The following is a 20276-nucleotide window of genomic DNA, read 5'->3' as shown; positions in this document are numbered from 1 at the left end:
ACAGAGATCAGAAAGCAGAACTGTTTATTATATTTACTGCCATTTTCCTCCAGTTAAAACTGAGAGCACACTTTCTTAAAGGGACAGTGACACATTCAGGTGGTAAATTCACTTAAGGCATTTACTGTTCGCTAAAAAGCTCCAAGAACTGAACACAGTTTGAAGTAGATATGATGATGAACTTATTCAAGCTGAGTAAAGATTCACCTGAGATACGAACATCTACAGACGCTTCACCAAATATCACGAATCTAAAAAACCCACCGAGTTTATTCATCTACATCCACATTTAAACAACTTCTGACAAGTTTCAACAGTTAACATCTTTATGGTTTCACCTAGAGAAGCCAGTAAAACCTTAATATTTTACAAACATGGAGTCCTGACCTGAGTTTTATTCGTTTAATTAGAGACTGAACAGGAAAACGTTCATCTCTAAAACTTCCCTCTAGTTGCCTGGTTTTAAATTTGTGCTTTTGATTAAATGTTTGAAAAACAAAAACAAATAAAATATCTGAACCAGTTCATGATGTCAGTTTCCACAAAGATGCTTTTTTTGATTTAGACTTGAGGAATTGGATTTATTATTATTGCATTTTCCTTTGATAAAACAAAATCTGTTGTTTTCCATAAAAGGTTGAGAAATGATTGATGTGCTTTAACTGACCTTCTGTCTAAAACCAAACCTGCTTTTCACACAAAGTGATCCAGATCAAAAGGTTCCGACTCAGATGAGATGTTTATCTACTCATCACAGATCTATCAGGCCAAAATGATCGATGTCAGAAAATACATTTCAGGTGATTCTGATGACCAAAGTTATTAAAGTTGAGCTGGAGGAAAAGTGGAGCGTTTCTGTCCTGCAGAGTCCAAATATGGTAATAATAAAGTTTTATTTGTTTATTTCCTTTTCTAAACGATCATTAACGAAATGTTTTCATCACTTTCAGTTTCTTTTTGTATTTCTGTGATTTTCTTTCCTTTGGTCAGAAAAAACTAGAGATCAAATCTGAGAAAAACATAAAAATGGAGCCAGAAAACTCAACAGAACTCAGATTTGAAAAATATGTTTGTTCTAAAAATGCTCTAATAAATTAAAACACCCCCAAAAAAAACTAATATGTTTCAGGAACCTGGTTCTTATTTAAGAGGAGAAATGAAAGAAGTTTGTTATTTAAATCTCATAATTAAAATAATAAATCATTAACTTTCTGGACATTCACTTCCACATTCAGTCACTTTTCACAGGAATAATTATGCTTTTTCATAAAGTAAATAAATAAAATTCTTAACGGATTTCATGTTTTCTGCAAAGTTTTACTTGTTTTTCATGGGTTTATTTTTCAGATTTGATTAAAAACTAAAATCTAAAGTTGAAACCCTGCATCTTATGACGTAACATGTCAACATTTCACTTTATACAATATAAACTCTATTTATGTATTTCTGAGTCTTTAGGATTTTACTTCTCAAATCTAATCTCTTAGTTTTGTGGTTGCTTATCGTTTGATTTCAGTTTCTGTCCTGTTTTTATCAGTCTGATCTCCAAACAGTTTCAGTTTTCAGATTCAAACTCAAACTGCGACTCTGAGCAGAGAGGAAAACGTCCGCAGCTTCATCAGGAGGCTCCGCTCCTCTTCCTCAGCTCCTCCTCGTATCGCTGCAGCTGAGACATGAAGCCGGGGTTCGGATCCACGACGTGCCGAGCCGTCTTCACCCTCTGGGAGGAAACAACAACCATCAGAACCATCAGGCTGGTTCTGTCCGGGTCCAGACACCTGAGCTCTGAGAGACGGACGGTGCTGCCCTCTGCTGGTGGTTCAGGTGAATCACTGCTCTGAAATAAACACCTTTAAACTGCAGGAGCAGAAAGACGGCGGGTTTATGGAAACATTTATAAAACTTTTTACTATTTTAGGTGAAGAAAAACAACTAAAGCGGCACAGAAATGAAGAGATGTGACCAAAAACAGGCTTCAGGTTTCAGCTTCAATCAGATCAACCCGACAGTTCACAAAGAATAAAATAAAATAAAATAAAATAGAAACAGAAATAATCTCTATTGTCCCACAGAGGAAAAATTCATCTTTAACATCAGCATCAGATATAAAGTTTTACACTAAATTAAAATAACAAAGTGTGAAAAATATTTTAAAGACAAGATTTAAAAAATATTTTATAAGATTTTATACATGATGGATTATAATAATAATAATAATAATAATAATAATAATAATAATAATAATAATAATAATACTGTACGACATCATAAACAAAGAAACTGCATCATATTTAATTTCTTCATTATGACATAATTTAAGGTATTCAGGATTTTATTTTTTATTTCCTGTTATTGTTTCATAATTTAAACTTATATCTTTAAGCTGCATCACTTCAGTTATTTATTCTTTATAAATGTAATTATTGTCAAATGATTTTTTTATGCTCTGCCCCTTTAAAAAGTGACAGTGATCCATGACTGTTGGTGTTTTGATCTGATAATAAACTGATTTTTAATGTTCCTGCTCCGTTTCTGATGTCTGAGCTGGATGAGCTCCTTCCATCACCCTGATCGTTAGCTGCTTCAGAGATCTGATCAGATTCTGATCAGATTCTGATCCGATTCTGATCAGATTCTCATCAGATTCTGATCCGATTCATTCGGAGCCGGGATGTTTTCCCTCTCAGCCCGGTGACCTCAGCTCAGGTCACTCAGACGTCAGCAGGAATTTATTCCGCCTGTCGGGTCCAAAGTCACCTGGGACATTAAAACCTTCGGTTCTGCTGAGCAGACGGAACCGGCCGGCACCGTCTGATCCGGTTACAGCTGCTGGTTCTGACCCGGAGTTACAAATATGAACTCAGTGGGAATTTAATGTGTCTGTTAAACACACAGAAGGTCAAAGGTCACTGTTGAACATCTGCTTCGCTTCTGTTGGGACCAAACGTCACATCATTCAGTCGGTCGCTGTTAGAAAGAGAACCGGACTTTCAGAACTCTCCCGCTGAACGGGTTGAAGTAAAAACTGGCTTTGTTTGGACTGGAGCCGAACCGGACCAGGTTCTGCTGCTTCTCTGTGAAAACCTGAACTCATGCAGATGACTCTGTAATTTCTCTCTGATGATTCTGGTTCTGATGATTCGGCTTCTTTCTACATCTGCAAAGCCCCAAACCCAGAACCCCCGGATCACCTGTAAGGCCTCCGTCAACGTCAGGCCGCGGTGCTTCATCAGGTAGGCGGTGCAGATGGTGGCCGAGCGGCTGCGTCCGTTCTTGCAGTAGACCACGCTGCGTCCGCCGCGGTTGGCCTCCTTCTGGATGGCGTCGGCGCAGCGGTCAAAGTGGCGGTACAGATCCTCGTTGGGGTCGTCGTAGACGGGGATCTGCATCCTGGAGACGCCGCTGCTGGTGGGGAACGGCTGCTGCTTGGACACGTTGATGCAGAGCGTCACCGCCTCCTGCTGGATCAGGTCGTCGCTGCAGGCGGAGCGGGCGTTGCTGATGAACAGAGCCTTGGTGACTTTACACAGCTGCAGCATCCTGTCTGACCCTCCTGGGCCTCCGTACTTAACCTCGGCGTTTACCAAAGCCAACAGCTTCCTGGTCAGAAGGAGAAGCAGGAGAGTTAAAGACGGGCAGTTTAACAAAACTAAAATTATAAGGAGTTTATCCAAATCCTGCACAAAGATCTTCTCTCAACTCCTCAGATTCCTGCTGATGGAAAACGTTTGTCGCCTGACAGAGAAAAGACAGAAAAGAATCATAAACTCTTTAGTTCTGAACTCAACATTTTCACTGAAGTCCGATTTTTTTCTGCGTTCCTGCTACAGATTGTGTGTGAAGAGTTTCTGACCCCAAAGCGACCTGCAGAATAAGAACGTGGACATGACACAGCGGCGCTCCGTTTACAGGAAAATGGCCGCCAGCGCGGTCAGCCGATCATAAAACAAAACGCATCTGACCGGAGCTGCAGCTTCCGGAGAGAAACCTGACTGGACACAAACTTCTTTCACTTCAGAATGAATCATTTCAGTCGTTGTTTACATCCAGATTCACCGTCTGGATGTAAACAACGTCGGATAAAACGCGACATGACGTTCAGACTGTGAAACTATCAGACGTGATTTGGTTCCACATACAGAAGTGACACAAATCTGGTATTTTGTGGAGATAAACGATCAGAATTTGTCCGTTCAGTTTGATATGAAAGAATCTGATGAGTCGCATTTACCTGCTGAGTCAACAGTTCGGCTAAAAGCGCGATGGTGCCGCCACCTGGTGGCAGAAAATGGAAGCTACCAGCAGATGCTGCCCAGTTTCTGTAGAATCAGGTGGGAAAAAACTTTCAGTTTCCAGAGATTCGATGATGCTGATCACTGGATATGTAATATATGAAATATATCTGTAATAAACAGCTAATTTAGCTTCTGTAATAACCCAACAAGCCAAACATCCAGAGTTTATTACAGCAGTGAAGTTTCTCCAGCCCGGTCAGTTAAAGTGGAGATGCGTCATTTCTCTCATTTTTATGATATTAAATGTTTTTGCATTAAAATAAATTTTAAATCTGGACACGATTAATTATTTCAGATAATTTAGATATTTCACACACACACACACACACACACACACACACACACACACACACACACACACACACACACACACACACACACACGTCGGTCTGACCTGCAGCTGGATCCTCCTGAATGAATCTGCTTTTCCTCAGAGGAACCCGTTCTCCGTCCGTTCCTGCAGACCAACCGATCCGCTGTTCAGGCCTCCTCATGACCCCCAACTGTTCTGATCAACAACACACACACACACACACACACACACACACACACTGCTCCTGCTGCTATATTTATGCTGCCGACAGCTGCAGGGTCCTAATGCTGCTCAGATTAACGCCTGACAGGAAACAGAGTTTCTGTAGCTAATATTTAGAATCAGCATCATGAAAATCACTTCACCAAATGTTTGGCTCCGTTTCACCTCAACGATGTTCCACTCACATGTTTTTCCAGCAGATTTTCTGTTTTATGGCTTAAAAATGTGACTCAGATTCAAACTGAGGGAACAGAAGCACAGCCTGCATGAATCTGAACGTTATTAAATCTTACAGATTAAAATGAGAAACATGCATGAATCACTTTAATATTAACTAATATTACTAATATTCCATATCTGATATATGTAAATATAGTTTCTGTTCAGAAAAGAAAAACTGACTAGAGGGAAATAAAAGGAAAGTGAAGAAAAACTGAAATCTGTTTTTGAATGTTTTAATAAAAATCTGATTAATGAAATTATTCAGGTTTTTCTGTTTTCCACAGATTTATTTCTCTCAGGAACGTTACAGGCTGTTAAAAGGAAAAAAGGTTTTTAGTAAAACTGGAAAAATTTATGAAACTTAGTTTAGAAAAAAAGATTCTTTACTGTAAAAAACTAAATGGCAGATATTTAAATGTTATAGCTCCTCTTATCCAAGGTTCTTCAGAGTTGCAGAGGCTGATGTCTGTAGCAGGAAGGATCTCCTGTAGCAGTCTGTGTTACAGTGAATCACCAGGAGCCTCTGACTGAAGACACTGTTGTTGTTTAGTGGGTTCATGAATGAGACGCTCCAGGTTGTCTGTGATGTTCTGCACTTTAGACTCAACCTTCCTGACATTAAACCATCATTCGCCTCAAACTCGTAGCTAAAATGTTCTTCTGAGCTTTTCCCCCATTTGGCCAATAGAGGGAGCTAGTTTCCACCTGGCTGTGAGGCCTCGGTGTTCTGGTTCTGTTGCAGACTGCTGGAAGATCTCCGGTAGAACATGTTGTAAACTCACATAGCTTTGATTGACTTCTCGTTTCCCCAACGCCATCTCTCTCATCTCATCTCTCTCATCTCATCTCTCTCATCTCTCTCATCTCATCTCTCTCATCTCTCTCATCTCTCTCATCTCATCTCTCTCATCTCTTTCCGGGACACTCGTCCCCTCTGTGTTGGACAGAGTCGTCCTCACATGCAGGAGCTCAGCCAGATGTGTAATTGTTGCCGGTGTGCGTTCTGGCGTGTTTTTTCAGCGTTGCAGTGTATTGAAACTTCTCTCCACACGTGGTGCAGGAGTACGGCTTCTCTCCTGTGTGCGTCCTCATGTGGACGACCAGGCTGTTGCTCCGACTGAATCGTTTCCCGCAGGTTTTGCAGGAGTGCTTCTTCTCTCCTGTGTGCGTCCTCATGTGAGCCTTCAGGTTTCCGCTCTGGGTGAAACTTTTCCCACAGATCTGGCAGGAATACCTGCGGTCGCCTATGTGGATGGCGGTGTGCCACTTGAAGGCTGATGAGCTGGTGAATCTCTTCCCGCAGGTGTTGCACAGGTATGGCTTCTCCCCAGTGTGGGTTCTCATGTGGACCAACATGCTGTAGCTGGACCTGAAGCTTTTTCCACACGTCTCGCAGGAGTACGGCTTCTCGCCCGTGTGCATCCTCGCATGATATCTCAGTGCGGACGCGGCTTTGAAAGCTCTCCCGCATTCATTGCAGACGTACGGCTTCACTCCCGTGTGGCTCATGTGATGCATCTTCAGGTGATATTTTTTTCTAAAGACTTTTCCACAAATGTCACATTTTAAGGCGATGCGTCCTGCCTGAGAAACACGCTGATTGTCTGAAACCGGATAAACGTCCTGGTTGATGATCTCACTGCCATCGTCGTCAGGTCCTTCCTGACCCACCGGTTCTGTCTTTATGGATCCTAGATCTACATCCTCGCCTCCGTCCTGATGCAGACGCTGGAGACCATCAAAGGTTTCCTCTGCTACTCCGGTCTCCCCTTCCCCATACAAAAGGGCCACCAGCAGCGTGTTGGACTCTTCCTTCGGCTGCAGTTGATCCGTCTGCAGACTGCTGCAGGGTTCGTCCTGCTCCTCTTTGATCTGTGGAGGTTCTGGCTCCTCCTGCTGGTGGCAGAGCAGCGGCTCGGCAGGAAGCTCCTCCTGTTCCAGACGAACGTGTTTCTGTGGAAGATCTAACAGGGAAACGGCGTTGATGAAGTTCAGAAAAACATCAACACAAACCTGTTTCATCACTCACATTTTTATAAAAGGTGAATTTATTCGTGACAAACTCTTGGTAGAAAAACAAACTACTGACCTCTGCTGGTTAATAGAAAAACAAGCTTTAGGAAGTAGATTAAACTACTTCCTGTTTGGGGTTTAACCGACCTAGCTTTAGCATTACAGTGGATAACTGTTGGAGCTTTAACAAAAACATTTAGCTTTGAGACAGATAAAATATATAATTTTCTGTTGAGAGTTAACTGCTGCATCATAGGTGCACAAAGGAGCGCTACAGCAGATCCTTCCTCCCACATCCCTCCATAACTCTGCTTTTATTTGCACATTTTTATGTTTTTATGAAAACAGGAACATTTTGCATATTTCCCTCTCTATTTTTTTAACCTGTACAGTATTATTTGTGTTATGCTGATTATTTGTCCTTGCAGTAAAGTCTTTCATTCTTGTTTTTTCAAGACATTTTTTTAATTTTATGCGTTTCTCTACCTGACATTTCAGCATAGATGGGTAAATTTTTTAGACTAGAAAACAAAAACATGACCGTTTCAGTCATTTCATTTTGCAGGCCTGTTTAAAGTCTGAGGGTAAAGAAACAGCTCGTTAGTCCCAGAACGCCACCTGATCAGGCGGCATCCTGAGCGTGTGTGGCCCTTTAAATCTGGCAGTCATCTCTTCAGATCTGATAAATGAATGCAGCTGCTCTCACATTTAAGCTCACGTCCCTGTAGTTGCTTATTGCGCTCATATAAAACTCCATACCTGCTGGTTTCTGGGGTGTTTGTGTTTTCCAGCTCGTTTCCATCATTCTGCGCTGACGGTCGAGCTCTTCTTCATACTGAATGACGGTTTTCTCAAAAACTGCGAAGATTTCTTCAGCAGCAGCAGCTAGCCGCTGTCTGATGAACTCTCTCACATTCAGAGCTGAACACATTGTTGCTCCTGACCGGAGAAAACCAACAAACAACCCGCACAATGGAGCTAGCAGGCTACAAGCTACAAGCTAGCTTCTTAGTGTTTACTTCCGCCGGGAGGTCAGAAGGTCCGCACCATCTCAACGCCGGCGCACATGGTGGCGCACTGGCTGGGTGGAGTCTGTGTTGAAAGCTGCTTGTCTGCTGATTTCTCCAGATATTAGTCTTTCAGTTTAAGACACGAATGTCCAAAGTGCGGCGTGGGGGCCACTTATGACCGCTGGACTTATTTTTGTGCGACAATAATTCAGGAATCATACAAATATCACCCTGAGCAGGTGGTTATTGCAGATGGAAACTTTACGTTTAACCATTTTATTCATCCAATTGTATAGTTTAGTTATTATTACAGATATAAAATCTTGAAAGTAAAAACAAATAGTTGATTTAGCATTTTCTTTAGTTTCATCATAAACAGTCGAGTATCTTTACTCAAAAGCTGACTTGGTTCACTTAAATCTGTTTTTAAAGGGGCAGTTTCATGTAAAATCGATTTTTTTTTTTAGCTTTATATCATGTTACTTTCATCTTGAACATTTATATAATGTTGCATTGATTCTTTCTCCCATGTTTGAGAAATCAAATCTTCTGTTTATGTTTATATCTCAATTCTAATGTTAGGAAAACTTTCCACTTTTAATGCATATCCAGGCACAAAAAATAAAAATACAGTAAGTGGAGGCCAACCTATAGGGACATTATAGCTTCAATATAAAATCTCAGACTTTTTCATACCAAATCTGATTAAATAATCTCAATTTATATTAAAATAAATTACAAATAAAAGGAAAATATTTGTGAATTTCCTCGTTTCAATCATTCCTTTGGGAGCCGAGTTGAATTCAAAGTCCAACTAAAGACAAAAACACAGTGAAGTCTAAACGATGCATGAATATTATTATTCTCCTAATATCACTTTATTCTTATAACATATGCCTGTTGTATTGATTTTATTCTTGCATTATTTCAGCTTTATTTCTGTTAAATGACTTTGTTCTCCATCTTGTTTCTGAGGACCAGACGACCAGTTCCAGCCTGAATCCTGCAGCTGATCAACAGGCGACAGAGATGGAGGGAAAACATGAAGGCAGCAGAACGACTCGGCTCACAAACGGCTGGAGGAAGTGATTTTATTGGTGGAGCTGAGAAGTTTTCATGCAAACAGCGACGTGGAGCAGAGTGTCGTCAGCGTTTTATTAGCAACCAGACAGAAGATCCAAAAGAACCAACCGAGGGGGAAACGGAGCGCTTTCTGTACAGGTCCAAATATTCTACAATATGTACTATAATACAGCAGGAACACGGAGGAGCCGCGGGTCGGTGACAGCAGGAGGTTCTGATCCGAAGGGCCCTTCTGCTCCGGGTTCAGCAACTTCAAAGTGCCGAGTTTTACATTTCTTCACTTCAACCAGGAGCAGAAAACTAAAGATTTAAACAACAACACTTTAAAACTGATGATTTCTGAGGAAGGAACCAGAACAGAACCAGAACCAGAACCAGTTTCTAGTCAGCAGATGGACAGAAACCTGATCACTGGCAGCAAATCTCAACTTCCAAAAATGTTCATCTGCAAAAGACCAACTTTCTAAGTGTCAAATGATTGAGCTTTCGTCAAATTAAATAAAACTAAAACGAGTCCAGCCGCTTCTGGCTGTCGTCATGGCAACAACCTCCTCCAAAAGCACGAGCATCAGAGAGTAAAACACAAACTCAGCGTTACTGTGCGAGACGAGTTCAACAAAATAAGAAGCTTTAAAGTTTATATGAGCAAAAAAAAAAAAAAAAAAACATTAAAAACATTAAAATTAAAACTGATTGTTTCAAACTTCAGCTGCAGAAACTGAAACTTGAAGCTTTTCATGAGTTTTTATGAGAAACGTGAGGAGAGACCTGGAGCCCAACCAGAACCTGAGATGTGACATAATCCAGGAGTTCTTCCGGAACCGGTCATTCGGACCTTTGGTGTTCTGGTGCTGGAGCAGCGCTCAGGTCCAGCAGGGGGAGCCGTCCTGAAAACCTGAGCCAGGAAACGGTTTGTTCTGATCGGTTCCGTTTGACGCTACACAATCTGTCAACCGTCAGAAAAACTCACCAAAAAATAAATACAAGATTTTTTCATGTTTCTTGTAACCCAGCAAAACTTCTGAGCTTCCAAATGTTTTATTTATTTTGTGATTTGGTGAAATATTCAAATGTAAGGAGCGACTTTAACCCGGTTTTTCTTTGGCTGCTGTTTAAACAGACGTTCAGGTGAAAGTGGGTCCGGATGGAGGGAAGTTCTGCTCAGGTATTGGGTGACTGCAGCTTTAAGAGCCCAGGAAAATAATCAGGTTTGACAAGAAGCTTCAAAATAAAAGAAACAATTCAAAAAATAAAAAATAAAAATGCCCTCCACAAGAGAAATAAATCACATCTTTTTAGGAAATTTGTTCTTTGTTGTCGTCTTTGAATCGCCACTTTTTAAAAATCTAAACTTGATTTATGTGACATATTTACTTAAATATCTTGAGAAAAGAAGAATTGCACCGAGCCTCTCTCTCCACCAGGGGGAGCCATTCCGCTCACTGCTCATGTTTCCTTCAGGTTGGTTTTTTTCTGACTTCTGATTTTGGCAACAGGAGCTTCGGCTTCAAGCTGCTGCTAGAATCAACTTTACGGAGACAAAAATGTTCAAATTCGCTTTTATGGAGATTTTTTAAACGGATGAAAAACAAACAAACGTATTAATCTGTAAAAGTTGCTGCATAAACTGACCTCCAGTTGGTCAACCTGCTTCAATCCGAATCCTCAACTTGAACTTCTCTAAAAAAGCCGATCAGAAAACGTTTCCCTCTTTGGCATTTCACTGCTGGGACGTTTTTACATTCAACAGACGAGTGATGAATTAAAGGAATTACAAACAGCTGAAACCTCCAGACTGACGTTGAGGTTGATCTGAGTTTAACCTGCATGGAGGACGTCATGAACACACCGCCGACGCTCAACATAGGTCTGAACGTCTCCACAGGTGGGGGGGTTCTGGTGTCCCTGACAGGAAAGAGCCGGACACATGGAGCTGACCCGTTTCAAAGATCGAAGCCCAAACCTGTCAGCCTACAATAAATGTTCATGAGTTTCTGGAAACGATCAGAACTCTGTCAGGGTTTAGAAAAACTTACTTCAAAACTGAGATCAAAACTCAACAGAACGAACACTAAAGAGTTTAACTTTGCAAGTTTCCAGTGAGGAAAACCAGGAAGAGCGTCAGAATCTCACCCGGAAAAATCAGAGCTTCAGAATCCAATATGGCTTCTGTGCATAAAAAACAGCTAAAGTTGTACATAGAAACTATTATTATTAACACTTGATGTTTTATTAAGTGAGTGGCACACACTGCTGTAAATACCTACCTGTGAACTCATCCGTTAGTGTTTAGTTAAAGCAAACCCAACCGGTTCTCAGCTCTGATTGGCTGTGAACAGATTCCTACAGGAGAAGAAGAACGAATCTAAAATCACAGCTGGAATAAATTCATTCAGGAGAATCGCTTCCTTCAGTCGCTGTTTTCCTTTAATTCGTCACTCGGCTGCGTCTCCAAGTCGGGTCCAGCAGAGACCTGAAGCTCACGTTGGGCTGTGAACCTCTGCAGGAGCTCCTTCCGGCCTGCAGGTGGCGCCGTTTGGCGGCTTCAGGAGTCCAGCATTCCTCAGCCAGGCGGTGGGAGCAAAGCAGGTGATGGTGATGAAGGCAGCAGAGTTGAGCAATGGAAGCGATTACGTCTCCTCTGTGGGCCAATTATCACTTCCTGTGCAGACAGGAAGTGGCCCTGCTCTTTAATCTGACCGGGTTCTTTGGGGTCAGTTTGAAGCAGGAGGGATTCAGAAGGCTGGAGATACAATCCGGTCAGCTTCCAGGCGACTGGGAACGCTGGGAGCCGACGAAGAGTCACCAGCTGGAGGGAAAGTTCTCCTGAAGAAGGAAATAAATCCGTTTGCTCCGGATTTATTTCCTGCCTCTGAGGTGAGACAGTTAGCGGAGGAAAGACACGAACAGTGGCGGAGTGACGATGCGCCGCAGACGGACCGCCTCCGTGTCTCAGCTCAGCGACGGTTGCCGCGGCAGCAGCAGGGCGGTCAGCTCGCTCCTCAGTCATGCAGTAAAGACGACGCGACGTAATGAAGACCTAAGCTTTGGGGTCCGGCCTGCGGCGGGGCAGCAGGCGGCGGTCAGGGGGCGGAGGCAGCACGGTGGCGGCGGCGCCATCAGGAGTGGTCCATGGGTTCGCTGGCGCTGCCCTGCCCAGCGTCCTGGCTCTCCATCTCCTCTGGCTCCTCCGGTTTGCCCCCCGTGGCGGCCGCGGTGCCGGGTTTGGACCCAGCAGTTCGCTCCTGGCTGGCCCCGCCCACGGCGCCTGCAGCGCCCTGCTGCTCCTTCAGGTGGCGCTCCATGGAGGCCTGGATGGAGGACACCATCTCCTGCAGCTTGCGGCGCTGCTGCTCCATCAGGCCCGGGTCGGGCGCCCGGCCGTCCCTGCTGGCCACGAAGCCCGGCGCCATGCGGACCAGTTCTCTGGTGGCGTCCTCGGGAATGTCCGACAGGTCCGGCGCTCCTCTGGACACGCTGGCGCTCAGGTCCACGCCGCTGCTGTGCTGCCGCGTGATTGGCCGGTGCTCTGGAGGGGAGGAGCCTCCGGCGCTCCCCAGGGAGTGACCTTTGCCCTGGAAGGCGGTGACGCTCTGCAGCTGCTCCTTCTTGCGGACGACGCCGCCGCTGCCCAGCCGCAGGACGCCGTGGGACGGGCTGCCCTCTCTGCTGCCCCTAGAGGCCTCGGAGCGCAGCTGCAGCACCGCCTCCCTCACCAGCTCCTCCACGTCCGGCCCGACCGGGAAGTGACCCGCGGCGTCCACGCAGAGCTCCAGCCGCTCCTCCGCCGCGTTGTAGACGAAGGTTTTCCCCGTCAGGTGAGGCAGCGTGCAATGCTTCCCGTCCATGAGGCCTGGAGGACACAGACCAGAACCAGAACCAGTCAGACCAGAACCAGAACCAGAACCAGAACCAGTCAGTCCAGAACCAGTCAGACCAGAACCAGTCAGACCAGACCAGAACCAGTCAGACCAGAACCAGTCAGACCAGACCAGAACCAGTCAGAACCAGAACCAGTCAGACCAGAACCAGTCAGACCAGACCAGAACCAGTCAGACCAGACCAGAACCAGTCAGACCAGAACCAGTCAGACCAGAACCAAAACCAGAACCAGTCAGACCAGAACCAGAACCAGAACCAGTCAGACCAGAACCAGTCAGACCAGACCAGAACCAGTCAGACCAGACCAGAACCAGTCAGACCAGAACCAGAACCAGTCAGACCAGAACCAGTCAGACCAGACCAGAACCAGAACCAGTCAGACCAGACCAGAACCAGAACCAGAACCAGTCAGCACACAGACCACACTTTAACTTATTTAACTAATCATGCAGGTGATTCATTAGGACAATCAGATCACTGACATTTATAAAGTAGGTCAACTTATCTAGTTATCAATTAATCATTAACCTGAGTATAAAGACTCAAAAAAGACCATTTGCTGAAAGATCAATACAGTCAGAGCAGTAATTAAAGATAATATATATTTATGTTTGTCGTGTCCTCATTAATATTCACCCTATTAACAGATTAGTACATCTAAACTCTGTCTGCACAATATAAAGCTGATTTATTGTCATCTAGTCAACATCACCACTATAAAGACTTGATTATATTCACATATCAACATTAATGTAATAAAACCTTAAAATGGAGGTTTGGGGTTTTAATTCTCCTATTTTAAGCGTCTTGATTTACTGAAGATCAACTTTCTGATCTTCTCTCCAGACTCTGATGTTTCCCATGAACTCAGCTGTCAGGAACCTCAGAGAAAACGAGACGATCTGCTGTGAAACGTCTTCAGTCTCAGGTTAAATTTATCTCTGAGTCTGATTATTTCCACCGCAGCAGCTGCAGCATCAGCATCAGCTGCAGCAGCTCCAGCATCAGCAGCAGCTCCAGCAGCAGCAGCAGCTGCAGCAGCTCCAGCATCAGCTGCAGCAGCAGCAGCTGCAGCAGCAGCAGCTGCAGCAGCTCCAGCAGCAGCAGCAGCTGCAGCAGCTCCAGCAGCAGCTGCAGCTCCAGCAGCAGCAGCAGCAGCATCAGCTGCAGCTGCAGCAGCATCAGCTGCAGCAGCAGCAGCAGCCGCTCCAGGAGCAGCAGCAGCATCAGCTGCAGCTGCAGCAGCATCAGCTGCAGCAGCAGCAGCAGCCGCTCCAGGAGCAGCAGCAGCATCAGCTGCAGCAGCAGCAGCAGCCGCTCCAGGAGCAGCAGCAACAGCAGCTGCAGCAGCTCTCCTCCCTCTCAGCTCTTTGTTGAGTAAATGTGATGAAGCTTCAAGCTGGAAATTCTCTGGTTTTTAAACATCCTGTACTGAATGGAAACTTAGGAAAAATAACACAGAATCTCATATCTTCCCATTAACACAGCTGCACTAGACGCTGCATTCATTTAAAAAATAAAACCCAAATCCATCAGATGCGCTGAGGTTCTGAGCATGCTCAGTTCGTGCTCTGGCTGCGCTGCCAGAGACAACAAACTCACCCATGTCTTTCTTGACGATGTTGTAGAAGACGCCGCCCTGCTGGAACAAGTGTGGCAGCTTCTTGGCGTACGACCAAACGTCCTCGCCTGAACAGAACACGGTTAACAGGTTAGAGGCGCCCAGAAACACGCAGAGACCTTGAACACAACACGAGGTTCAAATACGTCCACACATCAGGAGATCGGACAGCAGAAAACGTCCGAGTCCTGGAAACTGGAAAACTGGATTCACTGCACGGATCCCATAATTCAAAAGAAGCTAAATGCTTAAAATGAAATCTAATTAATAACCAAGTTCTCCGTTGGGTCAGGATGATGTTACTATGGCGACGTGTTTATGAGACGTTTCAGGTCCAAAAAGCTCAGACTGAAGAACGAGTCCAATGTTACACAAAAAACAAAATCCCAGGTTTCTGGCCCCCTGATGACATCACAGAGGTTTATTCCACGCAGCCAATCAGAAACCCAGAAATGTTTCTGATCAATCAGGAGCTGATGGATCAGACCAGCGGTCCTCAACCCGCGGCTCCGGGCCACAAGAGACTCGCTGGTCCTTCCACAAAGACCGACCGAACACAGAAAAGGAACCAACTTACAGATGGAGGTTTCAGCAGGTTTTCACTTTATTTCATGGAATAACTGCAGAATGACACTAAAGTACCAGGAATAATAATAATAATAATCTATTTGTCTTATGATCCAATTAAAAATTAGGTTTTTTAAATAATTTTTGCAAATAACATCTCACAGAATAAATGTGTCCTCCTCTTTCTGCAGATGTTTTATGTTTTTATTTATTTCAAAGCTTCAACACAGAAGCATTGAAGAAAATGGTGTTTTAAAAAAATAAGACAGTAAATATCTGTCATTATTTATGTTGTTTTTAAAGTCATGTGACATGAATGTCTGAGGTTTAATGAGGAGAACTGAGGGCAGAAATGGCTTTTAAACAGCTGAAGATAAGATAGACCATCAAATTAGCATAAATATTGATTTTTACAACCATTTTACTGAGACAAAACATCTACATTTTACTTTACATTTAAATACAGAAGCTAATTTTGAAATAATTGCTTACTGAGCCATACAAACTTTCTGCCACCAACTGTTGATATATTTATTGTCAGCTGAAAATGGAGGAACTGAAACATGTTTTAAATGTTCAGCTTGTTGCTGATTATATTTAACTGACTTCAGCTGCTAATATTGATATTTCAGGACAAGAGAATCAGTGAAATGATGTTATTTCATGTACTGGCTGATTTATCTGAACGTTTCAACCAATCAGAGGAGCAGCTCTGCTTCCAGGATGTTTTTATCTCCCGACATGGATCTGAACTTCAGCAGGATGATGTCAGAGGTGAAGCAGATAAAGTATTGAACATTTTTGCAGATCGGTTGTTCCAGCAGTCGGCTGTCCGGCTGGACAGGAAGTGCAGCGTCAGGTCCAATAAAAAACCTTCCTGAAAATCAGCAGCAACTCTTCGTCATGTTCTGCGTTTATCTGAGAGCAGCGGTGACCTTTGACCCTTTTGGCAGCTGACACAGGGAGGGGACGGGATGCTGGAGTCAGCAGATTGACTGAACACACATGAGTGAATGCAGAGTTTCTGGTAGCCTGAGAGTTCATTCAGCCGCAGTCTGCTGGGAGCCAACCAATCAGCAGCCAGCATGCGTCTGTGCTGCACAGCTCGACCAATCAGCAAAGCTCTCAGTTTCTCTCGAAATGAAAACAAAACTAAGAAGAACGCTGCTGCTGCTACTCCTCTTAGTTATTACACAAACATAACTAAATATTAGGAGGGAGAAAACCGGCCTGAAGACCCAGAGTGGAAGACGACTGGGTTTTAACTAGGCCAGAAACTTTAAAATGTTCATTTAGATTCATTACAATGAATTTTTTAACACATTAAAGAAAAACAGAGTTAATCAATTTGTTTTGTTTACATACAGAAGCTGTGAGCTGGAGCCTTTGTGTTGTGTTTCTGCTACGTCCGCTAACATCAGCGCTGGACGGCGTCTCTGACCCCGACCAATAGAAATATGTTTGTTGTTGAGCTCATGTCTATTTATTCAATAATCTAGCAGTAAAAACTGTTTTGGATTGAAAATGTCGCTTATTTTGTTGATATACAGTTTGATTAATTAATTACAGACCTTAAAATTAACTTGATTAAAAGTTTTAGTAAAGTCCCACCATCAGGTTTAACTAGATGGTTTGTAAACATCTGATGTAGAAAAGTCCTGACATAACAATACATTTGAAAATCCAGTTACTGAGTTGATTTCAGAGATAAATGAATTTTCTTCATGTGACTGCTGACCTAAAGAAACTCGTTACAAATGTTTTCCATTTTTATCTTTTGTGTTTGTGGAGTTTTATTGCAGCAACAGGCATCAAGTTCCCTAAAAGAGAAATAATAAATAAAAACTCCTTCGATCTTATTCTGGAACATGAGCTCTGCCAGGCTGCTTACAGGATGTGATGTCATAAAGGATGAAGGTTTGACCTGCTGCCGCCATGTTCTTACCCATCAGGGTTGCTAGGAGACAGAGGGAGGACATCTCCAGGTCGATGCTCTCCTGGATCTCCCGGCTGCTCGTCCGGCCGCCCGTCACCGCGTCGTCGCTCTTTGTCGAGTGCAGGGCGGAGTGCGAGCTGGTCGCCCTGGTGATGGGGGCCCCGGGGCCCCTGTCCTCGGGACCCCTGAGGATCTCCACCGTCACCCTGTCGCCGTGCTGCAGGGCCACCGGCTCGTTCTCCTCGCCGTCCCGGGGCGGCAGCAGCTCTCTGGGGGGGAAGCCGTAGCGGATGCACTGCTGCGGCGGCGGCACGTCGAACTGCTTGGCGATGCTCCGCCGCAGCTCAGCGAAGGTGGTGAGGGCCGGAAGGGTGAGCATGGCCTGCCGCCCGTCGCTGGTCGTCACCCGGATCTTCTTCTCCTTGTTGGAGGAGGATGAGGGGGAGGAGGTCTTGGTGGGCGTGGCGGGAGCTGAGGAGGAGGAGGTTTCTGGGGAGCCGCCGGGGGACGAGGTCCGGCCCTGACCTTTGGGGTCGTGCTTCAGCTTGTCGGAGCGTCTCTTCTGGGAGACGAAGGCCTGCTCGCTGATGCTCTGCTGGAGGCTGCGCTCCGCCCGGCTCATCGTCAGCTCCTCCTTGTGGAGGGTCTTGGCTTTCTGACCCGTCAGGATGATCTTGGTGGGCAGCTGGGGGTCCGGCGGCGGCGGCACCTCCGTCCCGTCGCCGAGGCGATGGGCGTGGGCCCCGTCGATGGACACCGGGTTGTACTCATCCGGGTTCTTCTTGGCCGTGTGGTGCAGGATGGTGTTCACCACCTTCTGCACCAGGATCTCGCTGCCAAACTCTCCAGGGAAATGCTTAGTGACCAGCTTCATGGCCACGTCATACACGTTGCTGTTCAGCGTCGGGTCCGTCTCGTACTGGAACCAGTACACCGTCTCCCGGACCACCCTGCCCCCCCACTCCAGGGTGATGGGGAAGGCTTCGGGCAGGTTGTCGTACTCCTTCCCATCCCAGTAGTGCTTGAAGCCGCAGCCACACTTCCCCCCCTGCGACCGGCTGTTGGTTCTGTCCCCGTCCAGGTACACCACCGACCCGTTCCCACGGATGTGCCGCACCGACGTCCCGTGGCACCAGGTGCAGGTGTTCAGGGAGCTCAGTTTGTAGTCCGGGACCAGGAAGTCTCTGTGGGGGTCGTAGGAGCACACCACGTTGTTGAGGGGGAAGCTGTAGTTCTTGTCGGGCCGCAGCTGTCCATGCGTGGACTTGGCCAGGTTGTAGAGCTTCCCGCCCGGTACCAGCCACTCGGACGGGATGTGCAGCTCAGAGAGGGCGCCGCAGATCAGGCAGCGGTGCAGACGGCTCTCCATCACAGACTTCTTGGCCGCCTCTGTCACCTCCTCCGGTTGGACGCCGATCACGCCGGTCCGCCGGTAGACGTACTGGTGAACGTCGGCCACCAGTGACGGGTGGATGCTGTGCTTCTCCATGAACACCTCCTCCATGGCGTTCACCAGCCGCATCAGGTACTTATCCTGCAGGCTGCGGTCGCCTCCGATCACACAGCTCCCGTCCGACTCCAGCTTGATGTACTTCCTGATGAGCTCCTGCGGGACGCCCCAGGCCTTTGGCAGCAGGCGGGGCGGCAGCTTAGGGAGAACCGTGTTCTTGATGCCCACCAGAGGAACGTAGTGGTTCCTGCCAGAGCTGCTCCAGGCGATGCAGATGGGTTTGTTCGGCTTCCCGTCCTTCCCCTTGCACTGTTCCTCTGAGACAAGTCCAGGCAGGAAGGTGGCAGAGTAGTCGCCGGAGCTCCTCATCCCACTCATGGAGTCCAGCAGGACGATGGGCCGGTGGAGGACGTTGGCCAGCCCGAATATGTGGATGTTACGCAGTCCCAATGGGACGCCTTCGGGGGGGATGAACAGGGGGTCGCACTCATTGATGATGTCCTCCCACTCTGCAGCGTCAATGAAGTCCTGGAACAGGTTTTTGTAGCAGTCCAGGTTCTGCTTGAAGTTCTGCTTCAGGTTTTCTCTCAGCGCGTGCCAGAACAGTTCCCTGCCCACCAGGGCTCTGGACACCGCGTGGACCAGGCAGTGTCCATCTCCGTCCACGTGGACCGGGATGAGACACTCTCTGTTGGCGTTGGCCTTCTTGATCTCCTCCAGGGTGTCGTGGAGGTAGATCAGGCTCCCGGAGCGGTCTTTGCCGTACCCCATGGTGGTGACATGGTCCGGCTCTATGAGGAAGGCACGGTCCCCCAGCAGGGAGCAGTCAAAGATCTCCCCCTGGTTCATGTCTTTCAGCAGTTTGGCTTTACCGGTCTGTTTGTCCATGCCGTAGCGGGTCAGCACCGGGGACAGCAGCTTGCAGTGGTAGTTGGACAGCCCCATCACCTTCACCAGCTCGGTCCCCTTCTTCGGGGCCCCGGTGACGCCGAGCAGGGCGTTTCTGAGCAGGTTGTGGAGCACCACGTCCGGGTCGGTGACCTCCTCCACGTTCAGCAGGCCGCTCTGCTCGTGCCGCTGGCCGCACTCCGTGCACTCGATGCTGATGGAGCCGTGAGCGGGGAAGAAGAGCCGCGCCTGGCATTTCGGGTCCGGGCAGGTACCGCACAGAATGCGCTTGTCTTTCTTCTTGGAGCTCTGCAGCAGCGACATTTCGGGAAAAATGAGGTGAAAATGTCTCCAAGCTTCACAGAATCATGATAATAACCCCGCAGAGAGGCTGTCAGGTCTGCTCCGACCGCGCTAACGATTGTTTTCAACCAGAATAACACCAGAACAACACGGAAGCGGCTGGCTTTCCTTTAGCAACTGACCGTTGCTAAACGTCCCTACGTAATGACGCAGGGCTTCTGGGACTTGTAGTACATCTGAATAATAATGAGTTTAAACCATTCATTTGTTCCAAAATACCCACATATATATTTTATGATTAGAAAAAATACACAAAATAATGTAATTGACCATTAATTAACATGAACTTAGGTAACACTTTAATATGTCCATAAACAGTATCTGTAGCTCTACTACATTTCCCAGAATGCATAGCCGTATGTCGTCGTTTTGTTGTGTAAGGAAGTGAATTCAGGCAGTTCTCAGTTTATC

At 46.0% G+C, this 20276-nt stretch overlaps 3 protein-coding genes across 4 annotated transcripts; all 3 read right to left on the bottom strand.

Annotated features, from left to right (window-relative positions):
• Positions 1 to 7: 7 nt before the first annotated feature.
• On the bottom strand, positions 8 to 5181 carry dusp28 (dual specificity phosphatase 28). Of its 2 annotated transcripts, none has more exons than XM_008402827.3 (3): positions 4690 to 5153; positions 3192 to 3600; positions 8 to 1720 (listed from the first exon to the last, which is right to left on the bottom strand). In XM_008402827.3, the coding sequence occupies exons 2-3, from the start codon at positions 3537 to 3539 to the stop codon at positions 1619 to 1621; spliced, it is 450 nt and encodes a 149-aa protein (XP_008401049.1). In that variant the 5' UTR covers positions 3540 to 3600; positions 4690 to 5153; the 3' UTR covers positions 8 to 1618. The 2 variants fall into 2 exon arrangements, with proteins under 2 accessions (XP_008401049.1, XP_081454982.1); XM_081598856.1 differs by lacking the exon at positions 8 to 1720 and adding an exon at positions 1727 to 1857 and having other exon boundaries at positions 4690 to 5181.
• Positions 5182 to 5269: 88 nt separating this feature from the next.
• On the bottom strand, positions 5270 to 8331 carry LOC103460585 (uncharacterized). Its single transcript, XM_017303411.2, has 2 exons — positions 7825 to 8331; positions 5270 to 7016 (listed from the first exon to the last, which is right to left on the bottom strand). The coding sequence occupies exons 1-2, from the start codon at positions 7994 to 7996 to the stop codon at positions 6022 to 6024; spliced, it is 1167 nt and encodes a 388-aa protein (XP_017158900.1). The 5' UTR covers positions 7997 to 8331; the 3' UTR covers positions 5270 to 6021.
• An 821-nt stretch (positions 8332 to 9152) lies between these two features.
• vcpip1 (valosin containing protein (p97)/p47 complex interacting protein 1) lies at positions 9153 to 20008 on the bottom strand. Its single transcript, XM_008402825.3, has 3 exons — positions 17174 to 20008; positions 14643 to 14729; positions 9153 to 13011 (listed from the first exon to the last, which is right to left on the bottom strand). Exons 1-3 carry the CDS (start codon positions 19824 to 19826, stop codon positions 12278 to 12280), a joined length of 3474 nt encoding a protein of 1157 aa, XP_008401047.1. The 5' UTR covers positions 19827 to 20008; the 3' UTR covers positions 9153 to 12277.
• Between the last annotated feature and the right edge of the window lie 268 nt (positions 20009 to 20276).

Source organism: Poecilia reticulata, chromosome 17 (genome assembly GCF_904066995.2).
Source record: "Poecilia reticulata chromosome 17, P_reticulata-male-v2, whole genome shotgun sequence".
NCBI lineage: Eukaryota > Metazoa > Chordata > Actinopteri > Cyprinodontiformes > Poeciliidae > Poecilia > Poecilia reticulata.
This window is presented reverse-complemented; position numbering and strand designations above follow the sequence as displayed.